Here is a 14,141-nt window from a genome sequence, read left to right on the forward strand (position 1 = left end):
CAGAAAGGGAAAACAGAAAAAAAAAGCTAGAAAGAACAATCCTTCATCTATCTAGCAAGGGCAAAAGGACTCTAGCCTATAAGTTGGCGGGGCTGATAAGGAGGGCTTTAAACTAGGTTTGAAGGAGGAAAGGGTTGAAACCAGGCTCTCCAGTAAGGAGCCCAAGGGTGGACAGCCCAAGTTAAGAGTCAAATCAGCAGCCCAGCTGAAGTGCATGTACACCAACGCGCACAGTATGGGTAACAAACAAGAGGAGCTGGAAGCCATCGAGCAGCAGGAAAGCTGTAATGTAGTCACCATCACAGAAACGTGGTGGGATGACTCGCATGACGAGTGCTACCATGGGTGGCTACAGGCTCTTCAGAAGGGACAGGCAGGGTAAGAGAGGTGGAGGGGTGGCTCTATATGTTAGAGAGTCTCTTGACTCTGTAGAACTTGAAGTCAGTAACAATAAGGTTGAGTGCCTGTGGATCAGAATCAGGGAGAAGGCCAACAAGGCTGATATCCTGGTGGCAGTCTGCTACAGACCACCCAACCAGGATGATGAGGGTGATCAATTATTCTACAAGCAGCTGGTGGATCTCTCAAAATCGCCAGCCCTTGTTCTCATGGGTGACTTTAACCTGCTGGATGTCTGCTGGGAACTCCACACGGCAGAGAAGAGGCAGTCTAGGAGATTCCTAGAGTGTATAGAGGATAATTTTCTGCTCCAGCTGGTAAATGAGCCTACTGGGGTGGGGCCCCACTAGACCTGCTGTTCACAGACAGAGAGGGGCTGGTGGGAGATGTGGTGGTCGGTGGACGTCTGGGACACAGTGACTATGAAATAATAGAGTTTTCAATACTCAGGGATGCAAAGAGGGCCATCAATAAAACCTCTATGTTGGACTTCTGGAGGGCAGATTTCGGCCTATTCAGAAGACTAGTTCAGAGTGTACCCTGGGAAACAACCCTTGAAAACAAAGGGGTCCAGGAGGGATGGACATGCTTCAAGAAGCAAGTTTTAAAAGCACAGGAGCAGGCTGTCCCAGTGTGCCAAAAGGCGAGCTGGCGGGGAAGATGACTGGTCTGGCTGAACAGGGAGATTTTGAAAGAAATTAGGGTAAAGAAGAGAGCTTACTGATTATGGAAGAAAGGGCTGACTACTCAGGAAGAATTTAGGAATACAGTTAGGTCATATAGAAAGAAAATTAGAGAGACAAAGGCACAACTTGAACTGAATCTCACCACCTCTGTGAAGGATAACAAAAAGTCCTTCTACAGATACATCAGTAGCAAAAGGAGGGGCAAGGAAAACCTCCATTCTTTACTGGACACAGGTGGGAATATAGTTATCAAAGATGAGGAAAAGGCTGAAGTATTTAACACCTTCTTTGTCTCAGTCTTCAACAGTAAGACAGGTTGTCCTGAGGACAGCTGGCTTCTGGAGCTTGTAGAAAGAGATAAGAATCTGAACAGCCCCCTGTAATCCAGAAGGAAACAGTTAGGGACCTACTGAGCTGCTTGGATCCCCACAAGTCTATGGGACTAGATGGAATCCACCCAAGGGTGATGAAGGAGCTGGTGGAAGAGCTCACCAAGCCTCTCTCCATCATCTACTGACAGTCCTGGATAACTGGGGAGGTCCCAGATGACTGGAATTTGGCAAATGTCACACCCATCCACAAAAAGGGCAGTAAAAAGGACCCAGGAAACTACAGGCCCGTCAGCCTGACCTCAGTGCCTGGCAAGGTTATGGAGCAGATCACCCCAGGTGCAATCACACAACACCTACAGGATGGACAAGGGATCAGATTCAGCCAGCACAGGTTTAGGAGGGGCAGGTCCTGTCTGACCAACCTGATCTCCTTTTAGGATCAGATGACGCGCCTGGTGGATGAGGAGAAGGCTGTGGATGTGTCTATCTGGACTTCAGCAAAGCCTTTGACACCATCTCCCATAGCATACTCCTGGAAAAGCTGGCAGCCCATGGCTTGGACAGGGGCACTCTGTGCTGGGTTAGGAACTGCCTGGAGGGCCGGGCCCAGAGAGTGCTGGTGAACGGTGCTCAGTCCAGTTGGCAGCCGGTCACTAGTGGTGTCCCCCAGGGATCAGTGTTGGGTCCAGTTCTGTTTAGTATCTTTACTGATGATTTAGATGAGGGGATTGAGTCCATCATCAGCAAATTTGCAGATGACACTAAGCTGGGGGGGAGTGTCGATCAGGTGGAAGGCAGGAGGGCTCTGCAGAGGGACCTGGACAGGTCGGAGAGTTGGGCTGATTCCAACGGGATGAGGTTCAACAAGGCCAAGTGCCAGGTCCTGCACTTTGGCCACAACAACCCCCTGCAGTGTTACAGGCTGGGCACAGAGTGGCTGGAGAGCAGTCAGACAGAGAGGGACCTGGGAGTTTGGATTGACAAGATGCTGAACACGAGCCAGCAGTGTGCCCAGGTGGCCAAGAAGGCCAATGGCATCCTGGCCTGGATCAGGAACAGGTCCAAGGAAGTGATTCTTCCCCTGTACTCAGAGCTGGTGAGGCCACACCTGGAGTGCTGTGTCCAGTTCTGGGCCCCTCAGGTCAGGAAGGATATTGAGGTCCTGGAGCAGGTCCAGAGGAGAGCAACGAGGCTGGTGAAGGGGCTCAAGCACAAGTCCTGTGAGGAGAGGCTGAGGGAGCTGGGGCTGTTCAGCCTGGAGAAGAGGAGGCTCGGGGGAGACCTCATCACTCTCTACAACTACCTGAAAGGAGGTTGTAGCCAGGTGGGGGTTGGTCTCTTTTCCCAGGCAACTCTCAGCAAGACAAGAGGGCATGGTCTCAAGTTGTACCAGGAGAGGTTTAGGTTGGATATTAGGAAGAATTTCTTTACAGATAGGGTAATCAACCATTGGAATGGGCTGCCCAGGGAAGTGGTGGATTCTCCGTCCCTGGAGGTTTTTAAGATGAGACTGGATGTGGCACTTAGTGCCATGGTGTAGTAACCGCAGCAGTAGTGGATCAAGGGTTGGACTTGATCTCAGAGGTCCCTTCCAACCCAGCTGATTCTATGATTCTATGACAGTTATCTGACATCATCCTGAAGCACTTACAACTCTAAAACGAATGTGTCTTTATCTATTGTTCATTCTGACCAAAAGCTTCTAAAAACTTATGGTAAATGATAAAGTTGACCTAATAAGTACAATCTAATAAGCACAAACTTCTTGCTTAAAAAGATCAAGTGAAAGCAACAAATATTCCCAAAATTGTTATATTTAGGATATTTTTTTTTCCTGTGATTTGATGGACACAGGGCAACATGGTAGCAAATGGTACAATAAATATAAATTTTTTCTCCTTTCGGAATCTATGCAGCACCCAGCATATCCTTATTCAGTTACCATCTTTTCATATATATATCTATATATTTATTTTCATATGTGTGTGTATATATATATACATATACACTCACTCCCACATAAAAACACACACTAGCAAGCCTTTTAGGTATGTTAAACAATTCTCAAAGACAAATGACAGGACTGATCCTTATGTTCTCACACATTTCATTTATAAACTGTAACAAACATAGCTACATTTCATTAAAAAAATGCATAATGTTTTCAGTTTTACATGAAAATAACCTTTCATTTGAACGTTATTTCTAAATGTACTACTCATATAGATGAGAAACAAAAGACTTCATATTTTGAAGTCTGTTAACCCAAATTTGGAAAATGGATGTTCTACAGTTAAAAAATTAGAAGAAATATAGATTCTTTTGACTTAATGCACTTCATCAAGCATTTGTTCAAAAGTTAACAACAGTCCTTTTAAAGTGTTCTTTCTACTGAGTCACATCTATACAATATCTGAAATACACTGAACCATGGATTCATCTAATAGAGATGAAATTACAGATTTTGAAGCTCTGTGAAGAAAAAGAATATATAAAAGATATGGGTGCACAATGCTTCTTTGGGAGTACTAAAAATCTGATACAGTGCATTAGTTAATTCGAATAACACCAGGGAATTATTCAGCCTCCTCCTGTTTGAGAAGAAAGTGAAATAATTCAACACAGTTGTCAGCGTTCTGGACATTCCTCCAACTGCAACGGAAACAACTTGAGTCAGTGTTGCCACACACTGTGCGGCCCCTGCCTGCACATTCCTGTTCCTTCCCTTGCACCAACACTCCTCAGATCCTGCAAGAAAGCCAAGGAGAGAGACAAAGCAGCAGAAAATTACTGCTACAAAAATTAAAGGGCTTTCTGCTACTCCAGCTCGGTAAACCAGCTTTCTGCAGGGTCAGAGGAGTGCAAATGTCAGCACTAGAGGAGTAAAGATTTACAGCTAAAAGCAATTACTGCACAAGCCATACTGCTTACGCTACACCAAAAGCACTTTGCAACTATGACTGCAGACATTAAATAAAACTCTTACCTGAAAAAGAATTTCCATTTAAAATAGGAATAGTAATAAAAACTGTGGCTCCTGTCAACAGTAATCATCAACATCCAAGCAACAAGCACAGCATTACAAAGTGTCAAACAAGGTAGAATTAAAAAAACTAACCTCCTATTTTTCATGACACATTAAATACAAAAACCACTGTACTTAACTTTAACAATCTTAATTTGAGGTGTGTCAGAAACAAAAAACTTCTGTAACATGTTTTATTACACTAAGAAACAAACTCAAGATGTATTCTTTAGCTTATCGACCTTCATCTCCTCCTACCCTAATCAGACTCTCTCAATGTTTACCATAAGAAAAAAAAATCTGATCTCCTGGCTCGCAAATGGCTTTCAATACAATCAGATGTTTCAGCATATAGCTCTTCCTACACTGTGTTCTCATAAAATACAACAATATTAAGAAGAAAAAAAAACTTCATTAGTCATAATAGTCTTATTTATTCAGGCAATCATGAATAATAACTTCTTATCTAATGCTCTCAAATCATCTTTCCTACAAATCTCACGAAAATAGATTAGCCTTGTAGTGCACAGTTGATTATTTCATTTACAATCTATTGTATCAAAACGTGACAGGTGGAGAATTTTAAGCAAGGGCCTTTTATTAAGACAAAAAAACATCCCTTCAGACCTCATCCTAAGCTGGAAGGGCAAGGCCAATAATATAGTGCCATAGTATCACACAAAAAAACACAAGGTAACCATAGCTTCAACCATTCAAGAAGCCTTTCTCCTCCTTAAAAGGGCCTAAAGCTCAATACAGATCACAAAGTACAATTCCAACACGTTCCCCACAAGCAAAAGTTCAGGAATTTAGTACCTGCAATTTGCTATGTTTAACTTCTAGTCTTCATTTATGGGGGGTTGCAAAATTCTCGCAATAACCTCAAGCGACAAAGATACAAGCAGGGGGACTGTATGGAGAAGAGAACTAATACCCTTTGTGAAAAGAGAAGGGAAAAAAACATTGAGGGGACAACAATGTTTTTAAAGTATTTGTGACATTCTGAGTTTCTCAAGGTAAAGATGCTCAAGATGAATTGTTTTTTAATTCAGGTCATAAAGTTTTCCCATTTCCTCTGTCAAATTGTGAACTATACACTAGATGTTTTATCTGGACAAAGATATAATCAGTTTATTTTGTCCAAATGAAAACAAGTTAGAAAAAGCTGACTAAATATACTGTATAAATTTAGTAAAAAATGCAGAAATTCCTATTATCACCACACTAAAGAAAATGTAGCTCAGACTTTACAACAGAAGAAATTACTACAAAACTCCATAAAATTACTCTCTGGATCTCTCATAATAAACAAGAACATCAAAGAAAACTCAACTTTACTTCCATACATAGATATTTGTTATTTAGCTGCTTCACACCATGCTTGCAGCTGGAAAAAAACCTACAGATTTTTCTTTGCCCAATACCAAAAAGAGCTCAATTATTGCAGTTGCTGAAATCTAAAGTCTAAAATTCCACAGATAATAATCAAGGAAATTTAAGTACTCCAGGCTCTTTGAAAACTGGTTACAGGACTCTACCATTCCAAAAGAGAAGATAAGGCATTACTGACAAGACACACACCCCTGCCACACATACACATTTCAGGAGATTACTGTGGCACATGAACTTTACTGGAAAGTTTAGGAAAGTGGAAGTACAAGTTCATGCCTGACTAAATGTGAAACCTTCTCCTCAGCACACCATTAACTGTGACATCAATATATGGAGCAAATTAGCTACCAACACAAAGCAAGAAGTAACACAGGCCAGTGTCACTCCTGCCATGACAGCTACTGTTCCTCCACTACCAGACTATAGTATTCTATGTCTTTTTTGCAAGAATATTAACTTTTTGTGATCTAGATGTATAACTGAGTCCCTCATGAAATCACTTGCCACCATCCTAACACCACATGTAACTCCATTTTTAAGACAACTAAGAACCATCACATCAGATAGAAATCTCACACAAAGTTACTACACCTTTCCTGTTCCACCTACAGAAGTCTCAAACTTCCCATTATAACTTTTCCCTCACAGCGTTGGAATAGGTTCCTGTATCTTTTCCTTTGTTTTTTTTTACCCCTCGGGATAGAACTGACCCCTTGTCCAAAAGGGGGCAACAGGTTGTGTTTCACATGTATTAAATATCCAGTTTTACTAGTCAGAGTAGCCTCCAGCTATGTCTGTTATTGGGGGGCAGAGAGAGAGAGATAGGAAAAAAATCCCTATCACTGGTAAAGGAAACAGTCTCTTTCTTTCCACATATCTCATCTGGCAGAAAGGAGTGGAAGAAATAGTAAAATATTCTGCTAATACAGAGCTTTCTTTATTATTCTCATTGCAGCATACTCTTTCTGATGCTCAGGCAGGCAGAGGAGGAGGGCCTGCTGCAAATCTTGGCTCCTTCACAAATTCAGCTAGGAGCTGAGAAAAGAACTCACCCTCTACCTTGCGATGAAAAGCAGACTCCAAGAATCTCTTTAATTATAATTATTGTGGGAGTGTGGTCAGAAAGATAATAAATAGGATTGCCATATCAAAGGTGTACAAAAGAGGGGGAAGTGGGAGGAAAACAGGAGTCAGACTGCTGTAACAGAAGTAAAAAATTCTCAGGGTATGGAAGAGAGGAGGGCAGGGAAGCTGAGATCACAGCCACAAATTTATTTTCAACCAGAAAGAAAACAAAATATTTGGCTACAAATTCCTTTCAATACACCTAGGATGCAAACATACAAATAAACAATTCCCCAACTAAACTGTAAACCCAGTTTCCCAGAACTGCATTTTTCTAATAAAATATTTTGTCTTTGGCCGGCTGCCTTGCTGGATTACACAGGGTGCTTATTTACACTGCAGTTACTTGTTAATGACATAATCAGAACAAACTGAGGAAAACTTCACATCTAATGAAAGACAAACACTTCCAAGTTTTCCTATGAGGATTTCTGTGCATAACTCTGAACCGGAATTTGAGAGGTCTGGGTTCAATTCCTGGTCCCAGACACATGCTTCCTGTAAGACCCCACATGCATGTGCATGCCCACACCAAGTATTTCTATTTGCTTATACAAAAGAGTTTTCTTGAGGAGAACTGAACATTTCTTTTACCTGTGAATGCACACAAAAGACTATTTGCACTAAATGCATTATGTAGTATGATTACTGAGATTAAGATTCAAGTTTTTAGCACGCTCATCCTCGGACCCTGATTTACAAGGAACCCATATTTTGACAGAATACACTGCGTTCCTTTAATTATATCATAAGATACATGAATTTGTATCTTACACACCCCACTGTACAAATTCACATGTGGAAAGTGCTGATGTATGTTAGCTAAGATTTACACAGTAAAGGACAAACAAGTTACTTTGGTTTCACACTTCTGGGAGAAAAAAAAAAGGCAAACCATCAAACTAATTTGAGCTGTCAAATTACTCACTACTTCCATGCAGGTTCAGTGAATTTGTAATAAAGGCAAATACAAATACAACATGTTTAGTCCAATCCAAAACATGTTTCACATATCTGAGCCATAACCTAGCAGGACTTGGGAAATATAGCCATGAATCTGAGGTTCGCAATGCCAGAAAACTACTGAATACATTCAGAAATCTACAATGTTAGCAGAAAATCAGTGGAATCTTGTAGATACCAAGTGATGAGGGAAACACAAGAAAACAGTAAGCCAGTGGTCACTGACATGAGTAAGAATTGTTTTAACAAATCACCATTCTATTACCACGGGTTTCTCCCACCGTAGGCTTTGCAGAAAATAAAAGAATGGAAGAAATAGATTCAAAATGCAGACGTCCTCAACATCGTTTTCCACAAGCCAAAATTGCAGAACAACAGATGTGTCGGAAAATTACATTATTTCTGTGATATTTTATTAACTCAAAGTTGAGCATATTGCCATATTGACTCACAATTAACCTAGTTTGGATGCTGTTGCTTTTCTCAAACAACCTAAAAAAACCAGCCTTACTTAGCAAATAGAGAGTTGTTTTAAGAAAAGCTGCTGAAACAGACATCCCGTTCAAAACACTAATTCCAACAACCTGTATTTGCATCCTATTACTACATAATTAGTTCATATAGAATACTGAATATTCATATACTAATGCTGTCTTCTTGTAAAATTGTTTTATGGTTGAAATTCAATATTTCACAACTTAAAGGGCACAAAACTACAATCTCTTTTCAAACCAATTTCTCTTTAGAGATAGTACGAGAAAACTGAAGTTCATACAAAGCACAAAACATACTATTACACAACCTGGACAAAGAAGAATTGACTTCTGGGGATTTAAGACAATCTAATCAAAGGGGAGTTTAAACTATTATTCTGTTTAGATATTACATAGACAATTACAGGCCATGAAATAAGCTGCTATGATCTTCTGCAGAATGAAAGAACCAATGTTGCCTTGCATTACAATATATGAAAAAGTTAATTGGTAATAAAACTCAGAGCATTTTAAAAATGAACTGCCACATAAAATTACTGTAGTGCATGAAAGCCTCAATCAGAACTTGTCTGTGCTGTGTGTAGAATCAGTCTCTGCCTCTCATATGAATAGATGTAATCTCAGCAACCAGACACAATAAATACAAGATGAAGGGAATGGCAAGCATAGCAGCAACACAGAAATAATTCCAGAGGCTAGGAATCACAACATGAAAATTATTTCATTATTTCCACTCGTTAATTATTCATGCAGCAGAGATACAGGAAATGGCAGGAGAAAGCTAATGAAAGAGCAAGCAATTGAGAAACACTGATGAAGAGGTTTAGAAGGGTATAGAAGAAAAGTTATGAAAAACAGTGGATAAGAAAAGAAAGGGGTTTAAGGGTAAGGTTTCACATTCAAAAGTAGGGCCAACGTAAGGCATTCCTTCTGCTTCTCCACTGCTCATTATTCCTGGTCTAGCATTGTGGTGTACTGCTTCCTACTTACTAACAGTCACAATCATTTATGAAACTGTACCATGAGTCATCCAAGGCTGAAAAATAACCTGATTAAAAAAAAAAAAAAGGAAAAAAAAGACGTTGACACAACTAAAAGGAAAACGCAGGAGTAGAAATGAGCAGCTGCAACGGAAAAATAGGTCATGCCAACATTTCTCCCAGCAAAAAGGTGCAACCATGGAATTAAAGACCAATGTCTATGTTCAGACCATATAAATACACCTCTCAACTCTGCCTTGTAACTTGTCATGCTACATGCAGAGTAAAACATGTTTGGAGCACATCAGGTAACAAATAGTGAAAAGTTACACAGCAAAAGGTGGCCAAAACACTTGATTAATGTTGGAGAACACATTTTTCAGAAGAAGTGTACACCTTTCACTGAAGAATCCACCGATGCAGGACATTTCCAGTTGCTCTTAGCAACTTTTTTCTCCACTTCATCCTCCAAGTCAAATCTAGGATTCCATGTGTACGATCTACAGTCTATTGCTCAGGTGTATAACATATAAGAAGTCACAAAGTATGACACTATATTGCTTAAATGCATGAAATGGAGAAGGAATGAAGAAGGGTTATGAACTGGCTTATCAAACAAGAGGAGCAGTACATGGCACACAGTAATACTTGGCGCTTCAGCTGGAGACAGTGTCTACCTTTCTGAGACTCAAACGGAGTCTTCTCTTATGTGCTCCATTTCCTCTTCATGCAATTTCATCAACAGGAGACATCTTCACCATCATCAATTTCAATCATTTAAGGACAAAACAAGAACTTTACTTCTTTTCAGACATTGCTATTAGATACTACTGATGTCATTTTTGGAGGAACTGAAGAAACTGCAGAACCAGTTACAAAGCAGAGGGAGAGAAATTAGTCAAAAATAGCAGGTTAGGCCAAAGTTTTCTTATTCATTTATGATATGTTTATGTCAACTCAGCTTGGAGGGTGGGGGGAGTGCAACACAGGACAATTTAAAAGTGTTTGCAGCCATATTTGTGAAGTGGTTTTCATTATAAACCCTTATTCGTAAAAAATACAGATTAAAAATTTTCACACTAAGTACACTTTTAGAAATTCTTTTTTACTACTATTACCACAACACAAGTTAAAAACTAGATGAGGTAATAAATCAAAATTTGTTCTCTGAAAGCTCAGCTTTACTTTGAAAAACATAATTTTGTAACGTTTGGAATGAACACCCTAAGTGTACGATTCAAGGTACTACTTAACATCCACTTGATCTCACAGTGAACCTAAATTCAATCTCATTTGTATGAAATGTCCTGGTCATTTCACCAGTTACCCATTTCAAGTGCCCTTAAAAAACAGCTTTTACCACTAGCATTTAAAATTGTTTCACATTCAAAGAAAATTATTAACTCCAACAATTGTATAAACCCATACAATAGCAGCTTTTCACTTGACTGGACTTGAACAATAAACATCACAAGTAACCTTCAGGTAAGAGACGTCGCTTTCATTATTTCTGTTGTAAAGACTTTGAAATTAACAAAAATAAGACTACAGGGAAATAATTAATACATAAAACTACCAAGAAAAAGGAATAAGCTCTTATCTGCATTTACTGGGGATCGTGAAAGATATAAATCACCACAAGAAAGATTTAATTCAGTATTAAAAAAGAACTCTCATGACAAGAGCAGTTAAGCACTATTAAGAAAAACTGACTAGTGAGATTGCATAATTTCTATTATTTGAGGGTTTTATGGATTTCAAAAGCCTAGTGGTACCATCTTTTTCTTTAAATCAGTTCTGACAAACTTCACTAAGCATATTTTATTCAAAGAGGTGGCAGGAAGCTATCCAGTTTGCTGCTTGTGTTAGTTTTCTGCTGTTAGAGTGAACTGAATCAGCAAACACCTGACAAGCATCAGAGATGGCATAGAGGAAGTAGTAACAACATGTGCCCAATGACAGGACTTTTAACCTTCAGCAATAATGAGTTATGTCAATTCACCTCATCTCATAAGACTATATCTTAAAAAACAGATTAAGCAAACAGATTAGACAAACATCTGATAATAACACTGTAAGTACAATTTATCCTTCCTGGGGCTGAGAGGAGTAGACCAGAATTCTCGAGGTCATTCGCTGCACCACTTTACTTAAGTTTTAAAAGGCAACATAGAGCCCATTTTGAATCCATTTAGTGAAACTTTAACAAAACCAAAATTTCACTTAATATATACAGAGATAGATATTTGCCCACTTAGCACTGCCAAAATCAGATATGTCTAATGTAGCATGCATTTACCTCACACGTGTTTCCTATGTAAAATACCGCCTTGCTGAAAGGATAAGCCTAAAACATTTTATGACTCCATCATTTCAGTTTTAATCTCTTAAGTGGGAATTCAATTTTCAAGACCTTACATTTTTTAAGAAAACCTGCTAAATGCGTATTAGCTGTAAAATGTTGGCTGTACATACCAGCTTCTTGAGTACACATCTCCAGTTTTACAACTATTGCCCAAAGTTGGCTGGAGCAGAAGACTGAAAATGACAGACTAGTAGGGGTTCAGACCTCTCTGAACAGCAAGGGAACTGGAATACTCTGAGTCTTACAGAAGACTTGCAAGGAGTTACACAGAATCATTAATGTCACCTCACCGGTGATGCTTTAGTCCATCATTTACACCAGCCTGTAATTGGAGGTCTGGTAGACATTCACATCATATTTCCTTCAGGGAAAGGAAAAAAAACACTTAAAGCCAGCAAAACATAGCTGTATTCTAATAAGAAGTCAAATAATAACAAAGGCTTCCTCACTTAAATATCCTAATTCCTTTTTGTTAATGCATGAACCTAGTTCTTTGGTTTATACAAGCAAAACACTACTTGGTCAAGCACACATATAGTTTCCCTTTTTTACAAGTTATTAAAGCACCTTTTCCTGTAACTCACTAATATACCTGCAGCATATTGGTCGGAAAACAAGGAATCCATTGAGAAGCTTGAAAGTTGGGGAAAAAAAAAAAAACCCCTAATTCAAATGTCAATACCATATTTAATTTGATAAGCTTGTATACACTTCATGCGTCACCTGCTCTGGAGACCATATAGGAAGGATACAACGTATCACCTTGCCCATTTTGACTATTCCTTTTCAGAAAACCATGAATGCTTCAAAGAAGAGAGACTCTTCTCTTATTTGCACAGAACAAAACGTGCTGCATTAGGCTGGACTTTCAAGACAATTTATAAATATGGGAAATTCACCATCACCAACTATAACTCAGAACACGCACTACAAATGGAGAAGATCCCAACCGAGTTGCTACATGGAAAATTAATCTGTCATAAAAGCAAAGTTTTTGTCAATTATTACATTTATATTCGGGGAAGAAAGCATTGTCAACATACGTCCATCTTTGTTTGCCCGCTAATAATTATTCCCATATGCATTCCTGGTCATTAACACAGTATTTTGTTGATTCTTCCTGTCCAAAAATATATGTGCCTAATACTCACACACACACAGAGCTTCACTGCTACCAAACCAGGGACAAAGCCAAGAGTGACTGACAGGTCTATAATTTCTACATATGCATACATGAAGAAGAGCAAGTCATGAAAAAAAAGCAGAATAATGTAATAAGATACACCAAAAATGCACGGAAAAAAATTATCATTACACGTGAAAAGAGCAAAGACAGCATCTTCTGTGAAGACAACATACTTCAGAACACTTAAGGAGACCTTTCAACCTCGATATAGGAAATCCTTAGAAGCCAAAATGGGCTGACTCCCCACCAAAACATGCTTTCCACCATAATTTTCTCCAGAGTCTTCCGCTAGAATATAATTTTATCACTGGGTGCTGGGAAACCATACTAACGCACATTCAGAATTTAGGGCAGTGTTCACAAGAAAAACCTGCCTTTTGTCCTGATAGTTATAATGACCCTTTTCGTAGTATTTCCAACACGATCAGATGAAACTAGATACAGTGCAGTTCATATTGTGACTGATGTAACGTGGGCAGGGAACAATACCATGGAAAAGAAAAAGCCAAGGATCTGTGTCTCCTTCTAGACGGATTGCCAAGTCTCAGTAGTTGGAGGGAGAAAAAGCACAGCATCCCAAATAAAACACTGCAGTGCATGTTCACCATTTCAGCAAAGTCGCTGCAGCTTTAGGCAATCTCGTAGGAAATTTGGACCCCTCAAAGAAAGCCCAAGCTAAAAAAAAACAAAAAAAAAAGACAGAAAACAGCCCTAGCTTAAAAATTGTAGAAGAAACAAATAATCCACTGGTTGTGGAAAGAAAGCCCAAGGAGCTCACCAATCGCATCGCAACCAATACTACAGAGATAAGCTCGGCAATAACCAGCCATAAATCTATTAAATGCTGTATCTTCTCGCCGCCGCCGCCGCCGGTGTTCGGGCGCAGGCGGGCAAGGGCTGCGGGCCCGGTGGTGGTGCCTACCTGCGAGAGCTGCCGGGGGTTGGGGCAGCCGAAGAGCGCGGAGCTGGAGCTGAAGCTGATGGCCCCTCTGCGGCTGAGGACGTGCTGCGGCACCGGCCTGTCCAGCGGCAGCACGGGCAGCTGGTAACATACTTCCATTGACGAAGCCTCGGTGCGCCGGCCCGCCGCGGGGCAGCGGCCTCGCCCGCCGCACCTGCCCGCGCAGGGCTCCCCGCAGCGGGGAAGGGCCGGCGGCGAAGCCCCGCGGGGGCCCGGCGCCTCCTCGCCGCCCC

General features: G+C 40.3%; 1 protein-coding gene across 3 annotated transcripts in view; it reads right to left on the reverse strand.

The window, feature by feature from the left end:
- The window catches only part of PDE7A (phosphodiesterase 7A), a 77,506-nt gene extending 63,462 nt beyond the window's left edge, over window positions 1–14,044 (reverse strand). For 2 of the 3 annotated variants that reach the window (XM_027638464.1, XM_027638461.1), the window contains exon 1: window positions 13,870–14,044. In XM_027638464.1, coding sequence (XP_027494265.1) covers window positions 13,870–14,007 — 138 coding nt within the window. In that variant the 5' untranslated portion in view covers window positions 14,008–14,044. The remainder of the gene's footprint in view (window positions 1–13,869) is intronic. The other variant, XM_027638463.1, reaches the window with a different exon arrangement.
- Window positions 14,045–14,141: the final 97 nt, after the last annotated feature.

The sequence above is a fragment of the Corapipo altera genome, unplaced genomic scaffold (genome assembly GCF_003945725.1).
Source record: "Corapipo altera isolate COAL_440 unplaced genomic scaffold, ASM394572v1 49, whole genome shotgun sequence".
Classification (NCBI taxonomy): Eukaryota; Metazoa; Chordata; class Aves; order Passeriformes; family Pipridae; genus Corapipo; species Corapipo altera.